The sequence below is a fragment of the Sturnira hondurensis genome, unplaced genomic scaffold, assembly GCF_014824575.4.
Source record: "Sturnira hondurensis isolate 20B ecotype Veracruz unplaced genomic scaffold, ASM1482457v3 Scaffold0001020, whole genome shotgun sequence".
Taxonomy (NCBI): domain Eukaryota; kingdom Metazoa; phylum Chordata; class Mammalia; order Chiroptera; family Phyllostomidae; genus Sturnira; species Sturnira hondurensis.
In genome coordinates, this window is record NW_028073651.1 from 1,521,036 (window position 1) to 1,538,131 (window position 17,096).

The following is a 17,096-nucleotide window of genomic DNA, read 5'->3' on the forward strand; positions in this document are numbered from 1 at the left end:
TTCCCGGCTGTCTCCGGCTGTCCCCTCCCTCGCCCAACCCCCCTGCCTCTCCCTCCTCCCCCCTCACCCCCACGGCTCTCTACACCCTTCCCTGCGCATCTGCTGTGCTGCGCCCCCCACCCCCCTGGCTGCACCTCGGCCACCTCTCACCGTCACTGCTGCCCCGCTCTCGGGTCTGGACTCTCTGTCTGAGGTCTCTCTGTGTGTCAGCTTCTCCCCCTTCCCTCCCTCCTCCCTCCCTCCTCCCTCCCTCCTCATCTCCCTTGCTCGCCCCAGCTTTTTCATTTCCTCTCTCTGCCCCGCCTTCCCTCCCCCTGCTTTCTCCAGGGGCCCCCTTGGCTACCTCCCGCCTTCCCTGGCATGCTCCCTCCGTGCCCCTGCCCGGCACATCTGTCTCCCGCTCTGCCTCTGCCCTTCCCTCATGGTCCCCATCACTGAGCCACCTGCCACCACCCCGCACGCAGGTCCACCCTTCTCCATGCAGGGCATGTCCCAGTGGCCCCGGTGGGGGTCACTGAGTCACCACACGAGGAGTCTGGAGCTCACCAGTGGGGAGCAGGGTAGACCCTGAAGAGCGCGGCTGACCAGTCCACAGGCTGGCTGGGGGTGGCCCTGGGGATCTATTCTGGGCTCCAGGCTCCAGGGTTAGGACACTGCCCAGGGATTGAGAAATGACCAGGAAATTCCTCCCTGATGCAGTGTTTTCCAAGCACCACTGAGACTTCTGTTCCCTGGACAGGATTCACTCCTTCCAGAGGGCTGGGCCGCAAGGAGGCGGGGCCGGAGGGAAGGGTGCCATCCCGGAGGAGCCCGTCCCCAGGCTCGGCTCGAACTCGGAGCCCTGGGAAGTGGAGGGGGCCTCCTTCCCTCTCGCTTCTCACCCCAGCTCTCCCAGGCCCCAGGCCAAGCTCTGGCGACCTTGACCTCCAGGAACAATATTTTAGCCTCAGACAGCCGTCCAGGGCTGCAACATCACGGTCACGTTGCTTTCTCCCGCTCCTCCACAGGCCCACCCCTGCTGCCTGCACCCCGGTCCAGCGTGGTGCTCCTGTGGGTGCTGCGGGTCCTGTTCCCACGGAGCCCACGGTGCCCAGGCAGCCTCCCCACCCACAAGGGCCGGACGGGACCTGGGAGACCCTCTCGGACAGCCCTTATCCTTCAGGGAGGCAGTTTCAGTATCAACATTGCAAACTCAGGCTCTCTTGCCTTTACGTCCTGAGTTTCTCTCCCAATTCGACAGCCTCCTTGCTTTGTGATGGCCTCGGGCAAGGATGGAAGCCGGTGCACCTCAGTTTCCTCATCTGTACAGTGGGGCAACAGCAGCTCCACAGACCTGCTGGCGGACCTTGGCCGGTGGCCCATCCCAGAGCCCTTTGTAATGCGGAGAGAGCCTGCGCGGACGTGCCGTGTGTAAGGCCAGGAACAAGGCTCCCAACTCCAAGTGCCTCGGACTTCCCCTCTCCGTCCCCATGTCCCCCATAACCACAACTCCCTCACCCCGCTCCCTATCGCCATGCCCAGCTGGCAGCCCCAGCTCCCAGCAGGATGGATGCGCCGACTCCAGCTGTACCCAGGGCCCCCAGGGGCGACCACACAGCGCTGCTCTCCAGGCACCCGTGGGTGCCCGCCTCAGCCCTCCCAGCCACACAGCCCCTCCCCTCATAAGCCCTGCACTCACCAGACAGACCAGAGGGACCTTGGGAAAGTCATATCATATTAATGAAGGATGATGCCTGGCAGACTAGCATCCTGTCTCTGCATCTGGGGAGTTGCAGGGTGGCGGGGTTGGAGGGGGGTGCTCTGCTTCCCGGAGCCTCCTCCTCTCCCTGGCTTCCTGTCCCCACCAGGGACTCAGGAAGTCTACTCTGCTGTCTTGCCCTCCTCCAGGCCTCAGTTTCCCCATCTGCAACAACAGGAGCCCCAGAGCCCTGGCAGCCCTGGCATCGGTTCTGTGCTTGGGGCGCAGGTGGGGGTGGTGGTGGCTGTCACTCATTCCTAGTGAGAAGACGAAGGATCCCCGGGGGTCTGTGCCAGTGTTAGACTCAGTTCCCAGGGCCCCGGGGGCCTCCTGTCCCGCAGGGGCCCCAGCCAGGTCCACAAAAGTTTGCTCTTCCACCCAGGTGCCTTGGGGTGAGAGGTCACCCTGCCGGCCAAGTTGGAGGTTGAGGGGGGGATGGTTTCCGGAGCAGAGGGTGGGGCACTGTAGGAAGGAACTACTCTGGGTAGGTGAGTCAGCAGCTCTCCCCTCCCTCCACCCACTGCAAAGATCAGGGTCCTCCCTCCAGGGGTCCAGGGCAGTGGGCAGAAGGAGGACAGCAGGGACAGCTGGAAATGGACACACAGCACGTGGGGGAGGGGAGGGGGATGGGTGCCCAGTGGGGTGTGCTAGGGCCTGTGGATACGTGAGGTGAGTGGCATGTGTCGGTGGGCACTATTTGCTGTAAGGCCTCTCTGTGTGTCTCCTTGTGTTTCTGTGTCTTCCTTGGCGAGTGTATTCCTCCGTAGCGGGGCGCGCACACGTTCGTACAGGCTGCGTTGGTACAGGTGTCGGGGGAGAAAGGAGCGAGTTTGGAAACTCACGCCCGCCACCAGCCAGTCTCGGTGCCGGGCTGGAAAATGCCTTCTCCTGGCTGAGCCTCAGTATCTTCACCCAGTGCCTGCCTGCCCTTGTCGGGTGTCGTGTGCAGACTGGACACAGGCTTCACCCTGCCTGCCTCTGACAGCTGCTGGTGTTGGGATGCATTCCGCAAACCCTCACCTGCTCTCTGTGTGCCAGAGGCCGGGGGGTGCAGAGGGGCCTAGAGGGCACCGTCTGAGGGGTTGGGCTCCCCCATGGCCAAGTGATGGGAGAGGGAGGTTAGAGCTGCAGCCCGGAGCCAGGGCTGGCAGGCCCTCAGCTAAGGCACTCCACGCCCAGCTGGGACTCGCATCTGGCTGGGTGTCTCTATGGGGGCAAGAGCCAGGCAGGCCCGGAAATGGGGCCGCAACCAGGCCTCTCCCACGCCTGCTGGCCAGAGCCTCCTGCCGCCACCCTGGCCAGCATCTGGGCGTGTTGCTGCTCCCAGCTCCCCTTGCGTCCGATCCTCTCCCGACCCCCTGGTTTTCACGCTCCACCCGCCCGCCTGTACCTTCTCACTTCCGTGAGAAGCTGCTGTACACCCATCCTGACCTGTCCCTCCGTGGCAGGTCCCCGCACCTGCACCCAGAGGGCTTTTTCTCAGCCCCCACCTTCTTTTCCACCCCAAATGGGTCCTTGCACACCTCTCTGCTTCTTGGCCCTGCCCTGGCAGCTTCTTCTCTGTGGCCCTGCCCTACTTGGCCTGGCCTGTGCCCCTCACCTGGGATACCCTCACTCTGTCCTTCAGGCCCTGTCCCCACATAACTGCTCCAGCCCCTCCAGAGACCATCCACTGGTCCCACTCCAACCTCAAGCCCCACATGGCCAGGTGATGTCACCTCTCTGTGCCTGTTCGCCGGGTCTGTCAAACAACGAAGTGCAGAGTTTTTTTGGGAGCTATCAGAGACTGGAGTGAGCTGAGGCACTGAAACAGGAGTCCCAGCAAGCAGTGGCCTCAGAGCACGAGGGGTGGGCGGCGCCACGCAGCAGCGTGGGAGGCTCTGCAGCCTGGGAGCAGCTGCCAACAGCCCTCGGGCTTGGGAGTGAAGAGGGAGGGTCCTTCTGAGAACAAGTACTTCCCCCCAGTGATCAGCTCTGTGCCCCATGGCCAGGCACTGACCCCAGGGCTGACCTCACGGCTGGGGGTGGCAGGAAAGAGCAGCCAGGGACCAGAGATGGTGCTGAAGTGTCCTTCCCAGCTAACGAGATTATCTGGGCCTGTAGGGCAGCTGGTCACCGGGAAGCCACCCTGTCTCTCTGGCCTCGCCTCCCTCCCAGCCTGCGTCCTGTGCAGCGTCAGGACCCAGGTTCACCCACCGCCCCTCCTCCCACCCCTTCTTGCTCCAGGCAGACTTGTCCCCCCTTTCCCACCCCAGGTCAGCCCTGCGTGCTTCCTCTCAGCTCCCCCGTCCCAAGACTGTGACTTCGAAGGAGGAAGCCCCAAGACCTCAGGGCTGAGAAGGTCAACCCCCAAAAGCCCAGGTTCGAGAAATTCTCACTCTCCTGAAGTGTCAGGCAAGGGCTCAGGACCCCAGAATCCTGACCCCACCAGATGGAAGGACCCCAGATGCCAGCCCTCCTGAGCCCTGAGATTCTAGATTCCTTTGCATTTCCGGTTCTGAGATGCAAGGATGCCAGACCTGAGAAATTCCGGGAGCCTCTGGAAACTTGCCCTCCCCCCCCAACCCCAGAGCATCGTCGGCTCTCTCTGTCTCATCTGCCCTGTTAGGGTGGCCATTGACCCGGGCTGTGAAAGAATTCACAAAGAGAAGAGAGTCCAGAGAGCAAAGTTTTTATTCCCTCTCCAAGAAAGGAGAGGGGCACGGTGTGCAGAGGTGCACCAGCCCTGAGGGGTGAGGGCTTTGAGCTTTTATTGGGTTGCAGTTGGATTTTAAAAGGGCGAGGTGTTGTTGTATAGCCCCTGGGCTGTTGGGGGTGCAGTTTGTTCCAATGTTATCTTCTGCCCGTGGCTGTAGGGAGTGGTTAGTCACGTTCTATTCTTGCTTTCCAGTCATTTCCAGTCCTTGGGGACAAACTCGGAAGAGTAAAATGACAGTCATGTTTAACAAGGTCACAGGCCTGCTCAGCCAATGTGAGCAAATGGGGTTGGCTTTATCCTTTCGTTCTCCCCCCACCACCACCACCCCCTCTGGTTTTACAATGCATTTATTCCTTTTTTTAAAAAGATTTTGCCCTGGCTGGTGTGGCTCAGTGGATTGAGCGCAGGCCTGCAAACCACACGATCGAGGTTTGATTCCAGGTCAGGGCACATGCCTGGGTTGCAGGCCAGTTCCCAGTAGGGGGCCACATGGAAGGCAACCACACACTGATGTTTCCCTCCCTCTCTTTCTCCCTCTCTTGCCTTCTCTCTAAAAATAAATAAATAAAATCTCTTTTTTTTTAGATTTTATTTGTTTATTTATCTTTAGATGGGAAGGAGAGGGAAAGAAACATCAATGTATGGTTGCCTTTTGTGCGTCCCTTGCTGGTAGTTAGCCTGCAAGGAACCGGCCTGCAACCCAGGCATGTGCCCTGACTGGGAATTGAATCTCGATCATCTGGTTCGCAGGCCCGAGCTCGATCCACTGAGCTACACCAGCCAGGGCCACAATAAATAAAATCTTTAAAACAATTTTTTTAAATAGAAAAAACTAGGATTCCATCAGTTCATGGGTGATAGTTGGACATCTCGATTTCCATTGAAACACAATTTCTCTCCCTAAAATCGTCCGCATTTTATCGAAGAGACTGAAGATAAGTCCGGTTTCCATGTGGCCTGGTTACTTGCATGAGCACAACAAGAACAGCGATGGATCACGAATTTGCCTTTCCAATCTGCTGTGCTGGGATTTCACAGGGACCTTCAGTTTGAACTTTCCTCAGCCCTCAGGACACAGAAATCAAGCCACACAGTTGCCATATTGATGGGGGATTTGAAAGCTGGAGAATTTTTGTTTAAGTAACAGCTAATAAGCTCAGTAATCAATGCATGTAAAAGCTATTGTTCCACGGCCCCTGCTGGTTATAGCTCAGTGGATTGAGCACTGGCCTGCCAACCAAAGGGTCACCGGTTCGATTCCCAGTCAGGACACACACCTGGATTGCAGACCAGGTCCCTATTAGGGAGCACGTGAGAAGCAATGACACATGGATGTTTTCTCTCCCTCTCCCCTCCTTCCCCTTTCTGTAAAAATAAGTAAATGGAATCTTAAAAAAAAAGCTATTGTTCCAGGAACTGAAGGTGTGACCCACCCTCACTCCAGGAGACCAGAAGCGGTTCCAACTTTGTGCCTCAGGAGGCCTGCAAGCCATCATGATGGAATCTGAGCCGTTGTGCTCCAGGGTGAGATGACCGCCACCCAGGACGAGAACGCTGCAGGCTTTTTAAATTTAATTAATTTTTCCCTGAATTCCAAACTCTGGTACCTGCACTTTGTCTTCCTTATAAAAAGGGCCATTTAAAAATGGAATTTAAGACAGTCTGTTAGAGTACAAACCCACCATCTTCTCAGATCACAGGATCTGAATAAAGCTCCCGTAAAGATTCAATCCCTGTCTCCGCTTATTGGGTCTGGTAGGTGACAGGCAGCATGAATGCCAGCTCTTCTGGCTTCGTATTCTGGGGGCTCCATTCTGGGGCAGATATTGGGACTCTCCAGTCAGTCTGGGTATTCAGCAAGGGGTCCCATTGGCTGCCTGGACTGGGGGGCCCCGGGATGCGGATTTGAAGACTCCTTAGCCACTGCCAAGCACCTTCACTTGGGGTCTCTCCTCCTCCGGTTCTCAGCACTTCCTGCCATTTTCACATCTGATTGACTCACCGCACTTTCCGGTTCAGGTTTAAATTCTGGGTCACACGTAGGTAGTCTGGTTTACAGGGCTCTGTCTGGTAAAAAGCCATCTTTTGGTTTGGGAAACAGCCCTCTGGGGTAAGTTTTGGCTGATAGGTTGACCTATGCTGATAGACCTCTGACTGAAAAGAAAATGGTTTGGCCCTGGCTGGTGTAGCTCAGTGGATTGAGCACGGGCCTGCAAACCACACGATAGCGGTTTGATTCCCAGTACATGCCTGGGTTTCAGGTCAGGTCCCAGCAGGGGATGCATGAGAGGCAACCATACATTGATATTATATTCTCTCCCTCTCTCTTTCCCTTCCCCTCTAAAGATAAATAAATAAAATCTTTTTTAAAAAGGAAAGAGATGAATGGTCCAGAAAAAAAGGGAATTTGCCTATGAAAGACACAGAAGCGCAGAGGAGAGGGCCCAGGAAGGTCTGAATATCATGGCTGCTGAGAGCATGGTCAGGGTTTCCACGGCCCCTCCAGCCCTGGGGAGGGGAGGTCTTCCTCCTTACTCAGCTGAGAGAACTGGGAAAAGGGAGTCTGAACTGGCCTCACCATCTGGAACCCATCAGGGAACCAGATTCGGTGGAGGACCAGGCCCCACCAGGGCCGGGCAATACCGTTTGCGAAAACTTCCAGTGGGAATAGGGCCAGAGGGCCAGCCCGCAGGAGGTCATGGGCACACTCTCCGTTTCTACATCAGATCGGTTAAATCGGAAAAACTTTGAAAGGACCAGAGTGAATCCCTTTGGAGTGGACGAAGGAGTGCACCCAGGCTTTCAAGTCCCTGAAGGCACACCTGGCTTCTGCACCAGCCTCGGGGCTTCCAAACCTGTGGCAGCCCTCTCAGTTATCCGTTCATGAAAGGCAGGGCGTTGCCCCAGGTGTCCTCCCCCAAATGCTTAGTGACATTTGCCGCCTGTCACATACTTGTCAAGGAAACTAGATCACACTGTCCAGGGGGTGGCCAGCCTGCTTGAGAGCCGTGGTAGCCACCTGCGAGCTGCTCCAGGAAGCTGGAAAGTTTGCCTTGGGACAGCCTAGCCCCGTTTAAGCTGTGTCAACCCCAACGATGTCAAGCCTGCTGGAGCAAAAGGGGTATGTGTGGCTCGCTGCTGGAAGAAGGGGCAGGTGCCCAGCCATTCTTCCTGACAATCCCAACGGCTCCCTCAAAACTATAAGTAAGTTAAGCCCTGCCTCTCTTCTTCCAGAGTCTGATTCGGCTGTGCTAATTCCATGACTGTGCTGGGATAACTGATGGAGTGTATTCTAGCAGAATCGATTTACAGGGCCATCCTCTAGAAGAAGCAGGCTGGACGCTCTATACAGATGGAAGCAGTTCTATGGGCCAAGGAAGCAGGGAGCCTGGGCATGCAGTTGTGACTCTTGAAGGAGTGAGTAGTGGAGGCCAAGGCCTTGCCGCCGGGAACCTCTGCTCAGAAAGCTGAACTGATCGCACTGACGATCAGGGCACTGGGATTGTCGCAGGAAAAGAGACTGGATGTGTACACCAACTCCAGGTGTGCTTCCTTGACTTTGCACGCGCATGGTTCAATCTGGAAGGATGGAGGACTATTAACCTCCAGTAAAAAGGAGATTAGGCATGCAATAGAAATTTTAGAACTAGTAGAGGCTATTCAGCTACCTTTACAGGTGGCCGTTATGCACCTCCCCGGGCATCAGAGAGAGGACACTGAAGAGGCTAGAGGAAGTAATCTGGGTGAACAAGCAGCAAAAGAGGTTGATAAAGGAATGTTTATAATGCCCCTGGTAGCTCTTCTGGACTTGTCACAATTTGACCGTGAATATTTTTTAAAGATTTTATGTATTTATCTTTAGAGGGGAAGGGAAGGAGAGAGGGAGAGAAACATCAGTGTATGGTTGCCTCTCGTGCATCCCCTGCTGGGGACCCGGCCCGCAACCCAGGCATGTGCCCTGACTGGGAATCAAACCGCGGTTGTTTGGTTCTCAGGCCTGCGCCCAGTCCACCGAGCTACACCAGCCAGGGCTGACCCTAAATATTTGACTACAGACTCAGAGAAAGCTGAGAGCTGGGCTTTTGATAAAGAAGGAACTGATAGTGGATAGAGAAAGAGTAAGAAAGGAGCTGTACTGTTTTCCTGAACATTTAGTAGAGCCCGTTGTGAAACATTTGCATGAGGCCACGCACTATGGAAGAGACTCGTTAACCACCTACGTCAAACCATGGCTCACAGGTCCTGGAATTTCTGCAGCCGTAAGAAAAGTAATCGCTAGATGTGTTGTGTGCGGGAAGAATAACCCCAAGACAGATCCCCATCAGAAGAAGGAAGGGAAACCAAACCAAGAGCAGTGCCCACTTGAGAACTGGCAAACAGACTTGACTCAGGTGCCAAGGGTCTGAGAGTGGAAATATGTGTTTGTCATTGTTGACACCTTTTTCAGGATGGGTAGAAGCTTACCCTACTAGAATGGAGAAATCCTCAGAGGCAATGAAAGCTTTACTGAAGGAGATAATCCTTCACTTTGGCCTCCCTGGCAGCTTCCAGAGAGTTAACAGACCTGCTTTTGTTTCAGAAATCACACAGGAGGTTAGTAAATTTTAGGAATCAAGTGGAGACCCCACATGGCAGAGAGACCTCAGGCTTCCGGGAAGGTGAGAAGATGAATCACACCTTGAAGAAAAATAGAGCCAAGCTGTGTCAAGAGACTCATCTCCATCGGGATCATGCTTTGCCTACTGCCCGGGTCAGGATAAGGGTGGTTCCTCCAAGCGGGATTCAGGTGAGCCCCTATAAAACTGTGTGGGGGCAACCATTTCAGGCTGTGACTGGGGCGGGAGTTATGTACACGGATCAAGAAATAAAGGTAAAGCCCTGGCTGGTGTAGCTCAGTGGATTGAGCACGAGCCTGTGAAGCAAAGGGTCGCTGGTTCGATCCCCAGTCAGGGCACATGCCTGGGTTGCGGGCCGGGTCCCCAGTAGGGAACCCATGAGAGGCAACCACACATTGCTGTTTCTCTCCCACTCTTTCTCCCTCCTTTCCCCTCTCTCTAACAATAAATCAAGAAAATATTTTTTTAAAAAGAAATAAAGGCAAAGAAATACGTACAACAGTTAAGTCAGACCTTAGCTGTAACTAATGGCTTTGCTTGTATTAGGCACCTCTCCCCTACAGGTTGGCTGCATTCCTTTGCAGACAAGGTGCAACTCAAGACCTGGGAGACGAGACCTCCAGAAAGCCGGCTAAGGAGAGAAGAGGACCGGAACTGGGGATGTACTCCTCACCACCCCCACCGAATCCCCCCTGAATTCCAAACCCCTTACGTACACTTTGTCCTCCTCATAAAAAAGGCCACTTTGAAATGGACTTTAAGACAGTCTGTTAGAGTGCGCACCCGCTGCCTTCTCAGATCACCGGACATCTGAATGACGTGCCCATGCAGATTCCGTCCCTGTCTCTGCTGATTGGGACAGGCAGGTGACAGGCGGCACGAACGCCAGCTTTTCCGGTTTCCACTTGGTCCCGCTCGCCTGCAATACCCGTAGGTTTGGGTGGATTCCTCAAGTTCTCGAGGTCCCAGAAATGTCTTCAGGATCCTTCCTCGCCATCTTCTGAGGAAGCAGCCTTGGCTCCTCACCTGGAACACCCGCCACGAACCACACGACCGAGCGAGGCACCAGGCGTTTCTCCAAGGGGCTCTCACTGGCTGTGAAAGTCAGCCTCCATCCCTTTAGAGCTTTCTGGTGAGGTCCAGAGCCCAGACATGACTCTTCCAATCCTGACAGTCCCGACAAAGACTTGGTTAATGAAACCCCACTTGGAAACGGGTGCCGTTATAAAGAGAACAGATTCTCACTGGGTTTATGCAAACAAACAGATCGCCATGAAACTCACACTCACTAAGAATTGCCGAATTCTGGGCGGGTCAGGTAGGGAGAAAAAGGCATGTTTCAATGTTGCTTATGAGGGTACAATTTATAAATTGTGTTCTAGGAGAAAAATGTGTTTTCTTATATCTGGACAACAAAAAGGTTTAAAACTAGCAATATTTTGAACAAAGTCATAAGAATAACAATTATCTCTAGTTCATTGAGTCCCATAGAACCAATTCTGTTTGTCTTGATTATTTGCCAGTATTTCCACGAATTCAGTTATTCCTTAGGGTTCTTCTGTAAATCTTCATTTGCTTTAAAGATGTGACCTACTTCAGATGCCTGTAATTTAAGTCAGAGTCTCTCTCATGAACCTATCTGAAGATACATTTGCAAAAGTTTGGAGTTAGACAGTGACTGTTTTTTTTTAAGATTTTATTTATTTGTCTTTTAGAGGGGAAGGGAAGGAGAGAGGGAGAGAAACATCAATGTATGGTTGCCTCTGGTGTGTCCCCTGCTGGGAACTGGCCTGCAACCCAGGCATGTGCCCTGACTGGGAATCGAACTGCAATCGTGTGGTTCGCAGGCCCGCGCTCAGTCCACTGAGCTACACCAGCCAGGACAAATAGTGACTGTTTATATGCAAAATGAGACGGTTACAGATTTGATTAAAATGCAATTGAAAAAGAACTTTGCTTCTTTGTAAAATATATTTCAAGATAATTACTATGAAATGACATAAACATATACATCTATGTTTTTATATTGTTTAAATATTTTATTTAATTATTTTTAGAGAGCAGAAGGGAAGGAGAGAGGGAGAGAAACATCACTTTGTGGTTGCCTCTTGCGCCCCCCCTACTGGGGACCTGGCCTGCAACCCAGGCCTGTGCCCTGACTGGGAATGGAACCATTGGTACACAGGCCAGCACTCGATCCGCTGAGCCACACCAGCCGGGGCCCAAAATTTGTGTTTTAAAAGATGGCCTAGACAAGCGTTCTTAAAGAACATCAAGTATTTACACTTCAAAAATGTAGGGGGAATAAAAAAGAAGCAAGCTTCTCCTAGAAGGGCATTGGTTTCATCATCAGGCGAAGGGGCAGAAAAGAGTTGAAAATGTCACTTTTTTCCTCTGCACTGAGGGGCAGGCCCAATTGTTACCAGGATTTGGCAGCTTCCAGGTCCCCAGGAGGAGACTATAGAGTCTGGGGGTGGGGAATGAGGGGTGAGATTTTCCTCCCTCCTTGTACCCTTATTTGTACTCAAGTTGGGCACAGTGGGGCCAAGCCTAATTCCAAATGGGAGTGGAATGCAGGACTCCCGTTAGGCGGTTCAGGAACAGTGTCACCCCCTGCTGGGTAATGGGGGTGAAAAGAGCATGGCCCTATAGGGTTAGAGAGCTGCCCAGCTGAAAGCAAACGCAGCGATTACTCTGCAGCAACACAGACACGAGCCCCGGCTGGTGTGGCTCAGTAGATTGAGCATAGGCCTGCGAACCACATGACCGCGGTTCGAGTCCCGGTCAGGGCACATGCCTGGGTTGCAGGCCAGTTCCCAGCAGGGAACTCATGAGAGGCAACCATACATTGATGTTTCTCTCCTTCTTCTCTCCTTCCCTTCCTCTCTAAAGATAAATAAATAAAATCTTAAAAAAAAACCACAGACACGAGTGGGGGAGGGGACAGGGTGGTAGTGTGAGGCAAATCATTTGAACGAAGAGGCGATGGCAGAAAGAGGCCTGGAATCCCTGCTGAAGGTTAAAAATCTTGTCTCCTACAATCAAGGTGGTGACAGCGAAGATCAAAGATCAAGTTGGAGGACATTATTTTAGTGAACAGATCCGTTCATGGGCCAGGGTTCCAATTGCCTAGTTTGTACCGAGGCCAGGCCGTGTTGCAATAAAGAATCAAGCACTTGGACTTGAGGTGGGTGAGTCCCAGAGGTTTGAAGTTCCATCCCCATGGGGGAGTCCTTGGGCGGGGCTTATGAGAGAGTTGCCCATTTTATTTTATTTTTCAAAGATTTTTTAAAATTTATTTTTAGAGGGGAAGGGAAAGAGAGAAGGAGAGAAATATCAATGTATGGTTGCCTCTTGTGAGTCCCCTGCTGGGAACTGGCCTGCAACCCAGGCATGTGCCCTGACTGGGAATCGAACCACAATCATGTGGTTTGCAGGCCCGCGTTCAATCCACTGAGGTACACCAGCCAGGGCCAAGAGTTGCCCATTTTAAAAGAGAAGGATCTCTCAGGGACAATAACAAACAAGGGGCGGGGAAGGTTTGAGAAGGGGATCCCCAACCTAAAATGACTTAGAGGGCTGTGGCCAGAGCTGAGCGTCCTCGAGCCTGAGGGCAGAGGGAACTCGGGGATCTGCCTCAAAGCCAGGCTCCCTGGGCCCCGAGAACAGCGTGAACCAGCAGAGAGGCACATGGGAGTGTCCTCCCCAGCAGAAACCCTGGGAAAGTGAGAGACCCAGCACTGGGCTTTATCACAAAGAGACGTGGTGGGTATAAGCTACCAGTTTCTATTGGATGTTTCTGTCTCGAGATTCAGAGAGACTTACTGATCACTGGCTGGGGCTTGGGGGGGGTGCATGGGGAGATGGGGGCAGGGCCGAGCTGTCCCCAGAGCTCGGAGAGACTGAGAAGGATTCGAATCCTCCCTCCAAAACTCACAGAGACAGGGTTAGGGGTTGAGCTTCTGCCACCCACTGCTCTCCTAATCGCAAGTCAGGAGGCCAGAGGAGAGGGAGACATCAAGAATGTCCCTGTCAGGGCCACCAAAATGTTAGCGTGCTCGCTGACCCAGGCTGTGAAAGAATTCACAAAGAGAAGAAAGTGCGGAGAGTAAAGTTTTTATTCACTCTCCAAGAAAGGAGAGGGGCTTGGAGTGCAGACGCACCAGCCCTGAGGGGTGGGGGCTTGGAGCTTTTATTGGGTTGTAACTGGGTTTTAAAAGGGTGGGGTGTCGTTGTGTGGCCCCTGGGCTGTTGGGGGCTCGAGGCTACAGTTTGTTCCAATGTTATCTTCTGCCCGTGGCTGTAGGGTGCACTTAGTCATGTTCCGTTCTTGCTTTCCAGTAATTTCCAATCCTGGGAACAGAAGCTCAGAAGAGGCAATGGCAGTCATGTTTAACAAGGTCACAGGCCTGCTCCACAAATGGCATCACGGTAGCAAACCGCTCTGACTTTATCTTTTCATCCCCCCGGGGGTTCCTGCAGCCATGATGCAAGCAGCCCAGAGGCTGGAGGCAGGAGGGAGATGTAATTACAGCCTCTCCTGCCTCAGTTCCAACAGGAAGCTCAGAGTTGGGGCCCAGGGGACCCTAATCCAATGTGACTAATGGACCACTTGCCAGACACACTCACAGCCAGCTCTGAGGGGCGGAGGCACAGTGAGCTGTCCGCCTCCATCCAGACCCAGCCAGCCTCACTCTGAGGAATGGGGGTGTTGAGCCCTAGAGAAGAGGAGGTGGGGGTGAAGGAGTGGGGAGGGTCTTGAACTCCGTGGCTCTTGGGTAAAATAATTAACCAAACCCGCAGCTCGTCTGCACTTCCTCGTTTTTCAACAGACATGTCAACCGTAAGAAGTCCCTGGCACAGGCTCCGTGATGAACAGCAACCGGACCTCCACCTCCTCAACTGAGAGACAACAGGGCAGGGTGGGGACTTCAGCGATCTGGAAAGCCCATGTCCCATGTCATAGCCAATGGTCACCCTGGGGGGTCGTGTAGGTCTGAGGTCACCAGACCTTCCAGTTCGGAAGGAGCTGGAAATATGAACTTTTATGTAAAGTACTCTATTGATTTGACAAGAACATTATATAGGCCAAAATAGATAGCCAAAATAGATAGCCAAAATTATACCTGCAGGTTCTATATGTCCTGCAGGCCATCGGTGTGTGACATGGGACACACAGGGCAGAAACTAGAGCAGTTACAGTCACCCCTGTGTCCCTAGAACAAAGAAATTGTTGAAGGCAGGAATGTACAATTTAACTTGTTTCTTCTCCCTCTAGCCATGCTTCTTTCTCTGGGTCCCAACTTTGGTTTGTTGTTTTTTAAAGATTTTCTGTATTTGTTTTTAGAGAGGGGAAGGGAGAGAGAAAGAGAGGGAGAGAAACATCAATGTGTGGTTGCCTCCCGTGCGCCCCCTACAGGGACCTGGCTTGCTACTCGGGCATGTGCCCTGACTGCGAATCCAACCGCAACTCTTGGGTTCGCAGGCCTGCACTCAGTCCACTGAGTCACACCAGCCAGAGTGTGGGTCCCAAGTTTTATTACCATCATGTTCCAGCTCAGATATCTCCTCCTCCAGGGAGCCCTCCCTGACCCCCAAACTGAGTCAGGTGTCCATGCTCCCTGTGAGCTCTTCCACCCCAACCCTGCCTATTTTGGGTTGTCACCTTTGGGGGACAGGTCTGTCTCTCCCACTGGATTCTGAGCCCCAGGAGGGCGGTGCCAGGCTATGTCCCCAGCTTCACCCAGCACAGGGCCAGTCACAGGGCAAGAACTCAGAGAGCATTTGGAAGAATGAATGAATAAATACACAGAATTCAGTGCTTAAGGAGAGAGGAAGGCCTGTGGCAGGGGGTAGCCAAATGTGAAAAAAGGGGTGAAATTATTCAGGATGAGAGAGGGCAGAGGCCAGCGAGGTGTTCAGGGGGCACGGGACTCCACAGTCTTCACCCCATCACCTCCTCTCTGTGTGACTTTGAGTAAGAGACCTCCTTTGGCTCCATTTCCTCACCTGTAAAGAAGCTATTCGACAAGCAGTCAGCTGCCTCTGGGACTGTTGGGGCGATTAATTAATTTCAGGATCATGCCGCGCTGAATGGATCATTTCTTCCCACACACCCTCGGCATCCACACACCCCGCATATTCTCACCCCACCCCCATACTCCACACACGGCCAGAAGATGTGAGAAGGGACGCAGGTGGCCCCAAGCTCCGCGCATGCCTCAGTTGTCCCCCAAAGTACAGGTGCCACCCGTCACCACGTTTATTGGATTCATATTTCCGCAAGGGAGGGTAAGCTGTAGGGAAGGCTCAGAGCAGGACGCAAAAGAGGCGCTTGTCACGGAAGGGGTTCTCTGCGGCGGGTACCGGCGTCACCAGCGGGTCATCTTTGGCGTGCGTCTCGCAGAAGGCCAGGAGCTCCGCGGCGGCCTGCGACACCTGCGGGCCCACAGGTGAAGTACACCCCCGCCGCCCCGCCCACCTGCCTGAAGCCCCGCCCCATTCCCAGCCCCTCCTTTGCCCCGCCCCGTCCCTGGACCCCTCCCCGGTCCGCCCCGCCCCTCAGGCCCCACCCCCTGCTCAAGCCCTGGTCCAGCTCAGTTCCAAAGGGGATCTTACCCTACAAGGCCCCGTGCCCTTAACAGCACCGGGTACAGACCCAGGCCCCAAGCCCCCGCCTTCCTCCTACCCCGATCCGCACCTTCATGCGGTCGATGTTCACTTCCAGCTTCAGCTGTTCCACCGTCTTGCGGGCTTCGGCGATCTTGGCCATGTTGTTGGACATGGCTGCGGCGGGGACGGGGTTGAAAGCCCGGCGGGAGTCGGGGCGAGGGGGTAGGCTAGGGCAAGTCTGGGTCCCCAGCTAAGGTGGCTATGGTGGTGGGACCCAGCAACTGGGGCGCGGGTGGAAGAGCGCGCGCATGGGGTAGCCAGGGGCAGGTGGAGGGAAGCACAGGAGAAGAGAGGGAAAAGTGGAGGGTTGAAGAGCAGCACAAGCTGGGGACCAAGAGTCAGGCCCAAGGAGGGAGAGACGAGCCGGGCGAAGAGAGGCAAGAGGGGAAGTGGAGGGGTGCACAGATGGGGTGCCGGGAGGCAGAGAGGGACGAGGAAGGCAGGAGGGAAGCACAGATGTGAAGCAGAGAGGCAGGTGGAAAGGGGAACAGAAGGACAGGGCCACAGGTGCTGGAGCAGGATCCAGGTGTCCTCAGCCCCCAGGGAGAGAGCATGAGCCAGGAGGGGGGCCCTTCCCAGGCCAATTAGCGGCCGCTCCAGGGAGAACAAGGAATTAAGATCTCGGCGGGAGGGGCGCAGAGGGGGCCTCATTAGGGCCTTGGCAGCAGCTGCCCCCTCCGCTCCCCTCGGGGAGCTCCCCCACCCCAGCCCTCGACCTCAAAGGCTCCTCTGCTCATTAGCTGCTGGAGAGAGAGCTGGGGGGCGGGCCCACTGGGCCCACCCAGACAGGACTGGGAGAGGGGCAGAGAGGAGGAAGAGAGGGATGAATGGAGGGGCAGAGGGAGAGACAGCGACTGAGGCACAGGAGAAATGAAGAGACTGAGGGAGGGAAGAAAGATGGAGAGAGGGGGGGAGGGATGAAGCGATGGAGGGAGTGGGGGGGCAATGGAGGGGTAGAGAAAGGGACAGTGATACAGGGGGAGGGAGGCCCGGAGAGGATGGAGAGACCGAGGGAGGTGAGAAAGGGCAACGGAGGAGCCCAGGAGGGATGGCAGTGGGGGAGGATAAAGATGGGGATGTATGGAGAGGTAGGGGAAGGGTGAAGCAACGGGGGATAAGGGGGCAGAGGACAGGGGGACAGACAGAGAGGGATGAGGGGCTGGGGGAGAGGCAAGCTGATGGAGATGCAGAAGTGTAGAATCATTCATCCACTCACTCATTCGTTCATTCCCAGGTGGACGGACTGGCCACCATCTGCTGGGGCCAGGGCGGGAGCTTCCTACCTGTTGTTGCTCAGGGCTGGGATGGCGGGCTGGTGGCGCAGGCTGGGAGACAGCTCTGGGTCCCCCTGCCCAGCCCCGCCCCTCCCCGC

General features: G+C 54.7%; 1 protein-coding gene across 2 annotated transcripts; it reads right to left on the reverse strand.

Annotated features, from left to right (window-relative positions):
* Window positions 1-14,419: 14,419 nt before the first annotated feature.
* GNG8 (G protein subunit gamma 8) lies at window positions 14,420-17,083 on the reverse strand. Of its 2 annotated transcripts, XM_037059129.1 has the most exons (3): window positions 17,008-17,083; window positions 15,753-15,838; window positions 14,420-15,490 (listed from the first exon to the last, which is right to left on the reverse strand). In XM_037059129.1, the coding sequence occupies exons 2-3, from the start codon at window positions 15,834-15,836 to the stop codon at window positions 15,362-15,364; spliced, it is 213 nt and encodes a 70-aa protein (XP_036915024.1). In that variant the 5' UTR covers window positions 15,837-15,838; window positions 17,008-17,083; the 3' UTR covers window positions 14,420-15,361. The 2 variants fall into 2 exon arrangements, with proteins under 2 accessions (XP_036915024.1, XP_036915031.1); XM_037059136.1 differs by lacking the exon at window positions 17,008-17,083 and having other exon boundaries at window positions 15,753-16,474.
* Window positions 17,084-17,096: the final 13 nt, after the last annotated feature.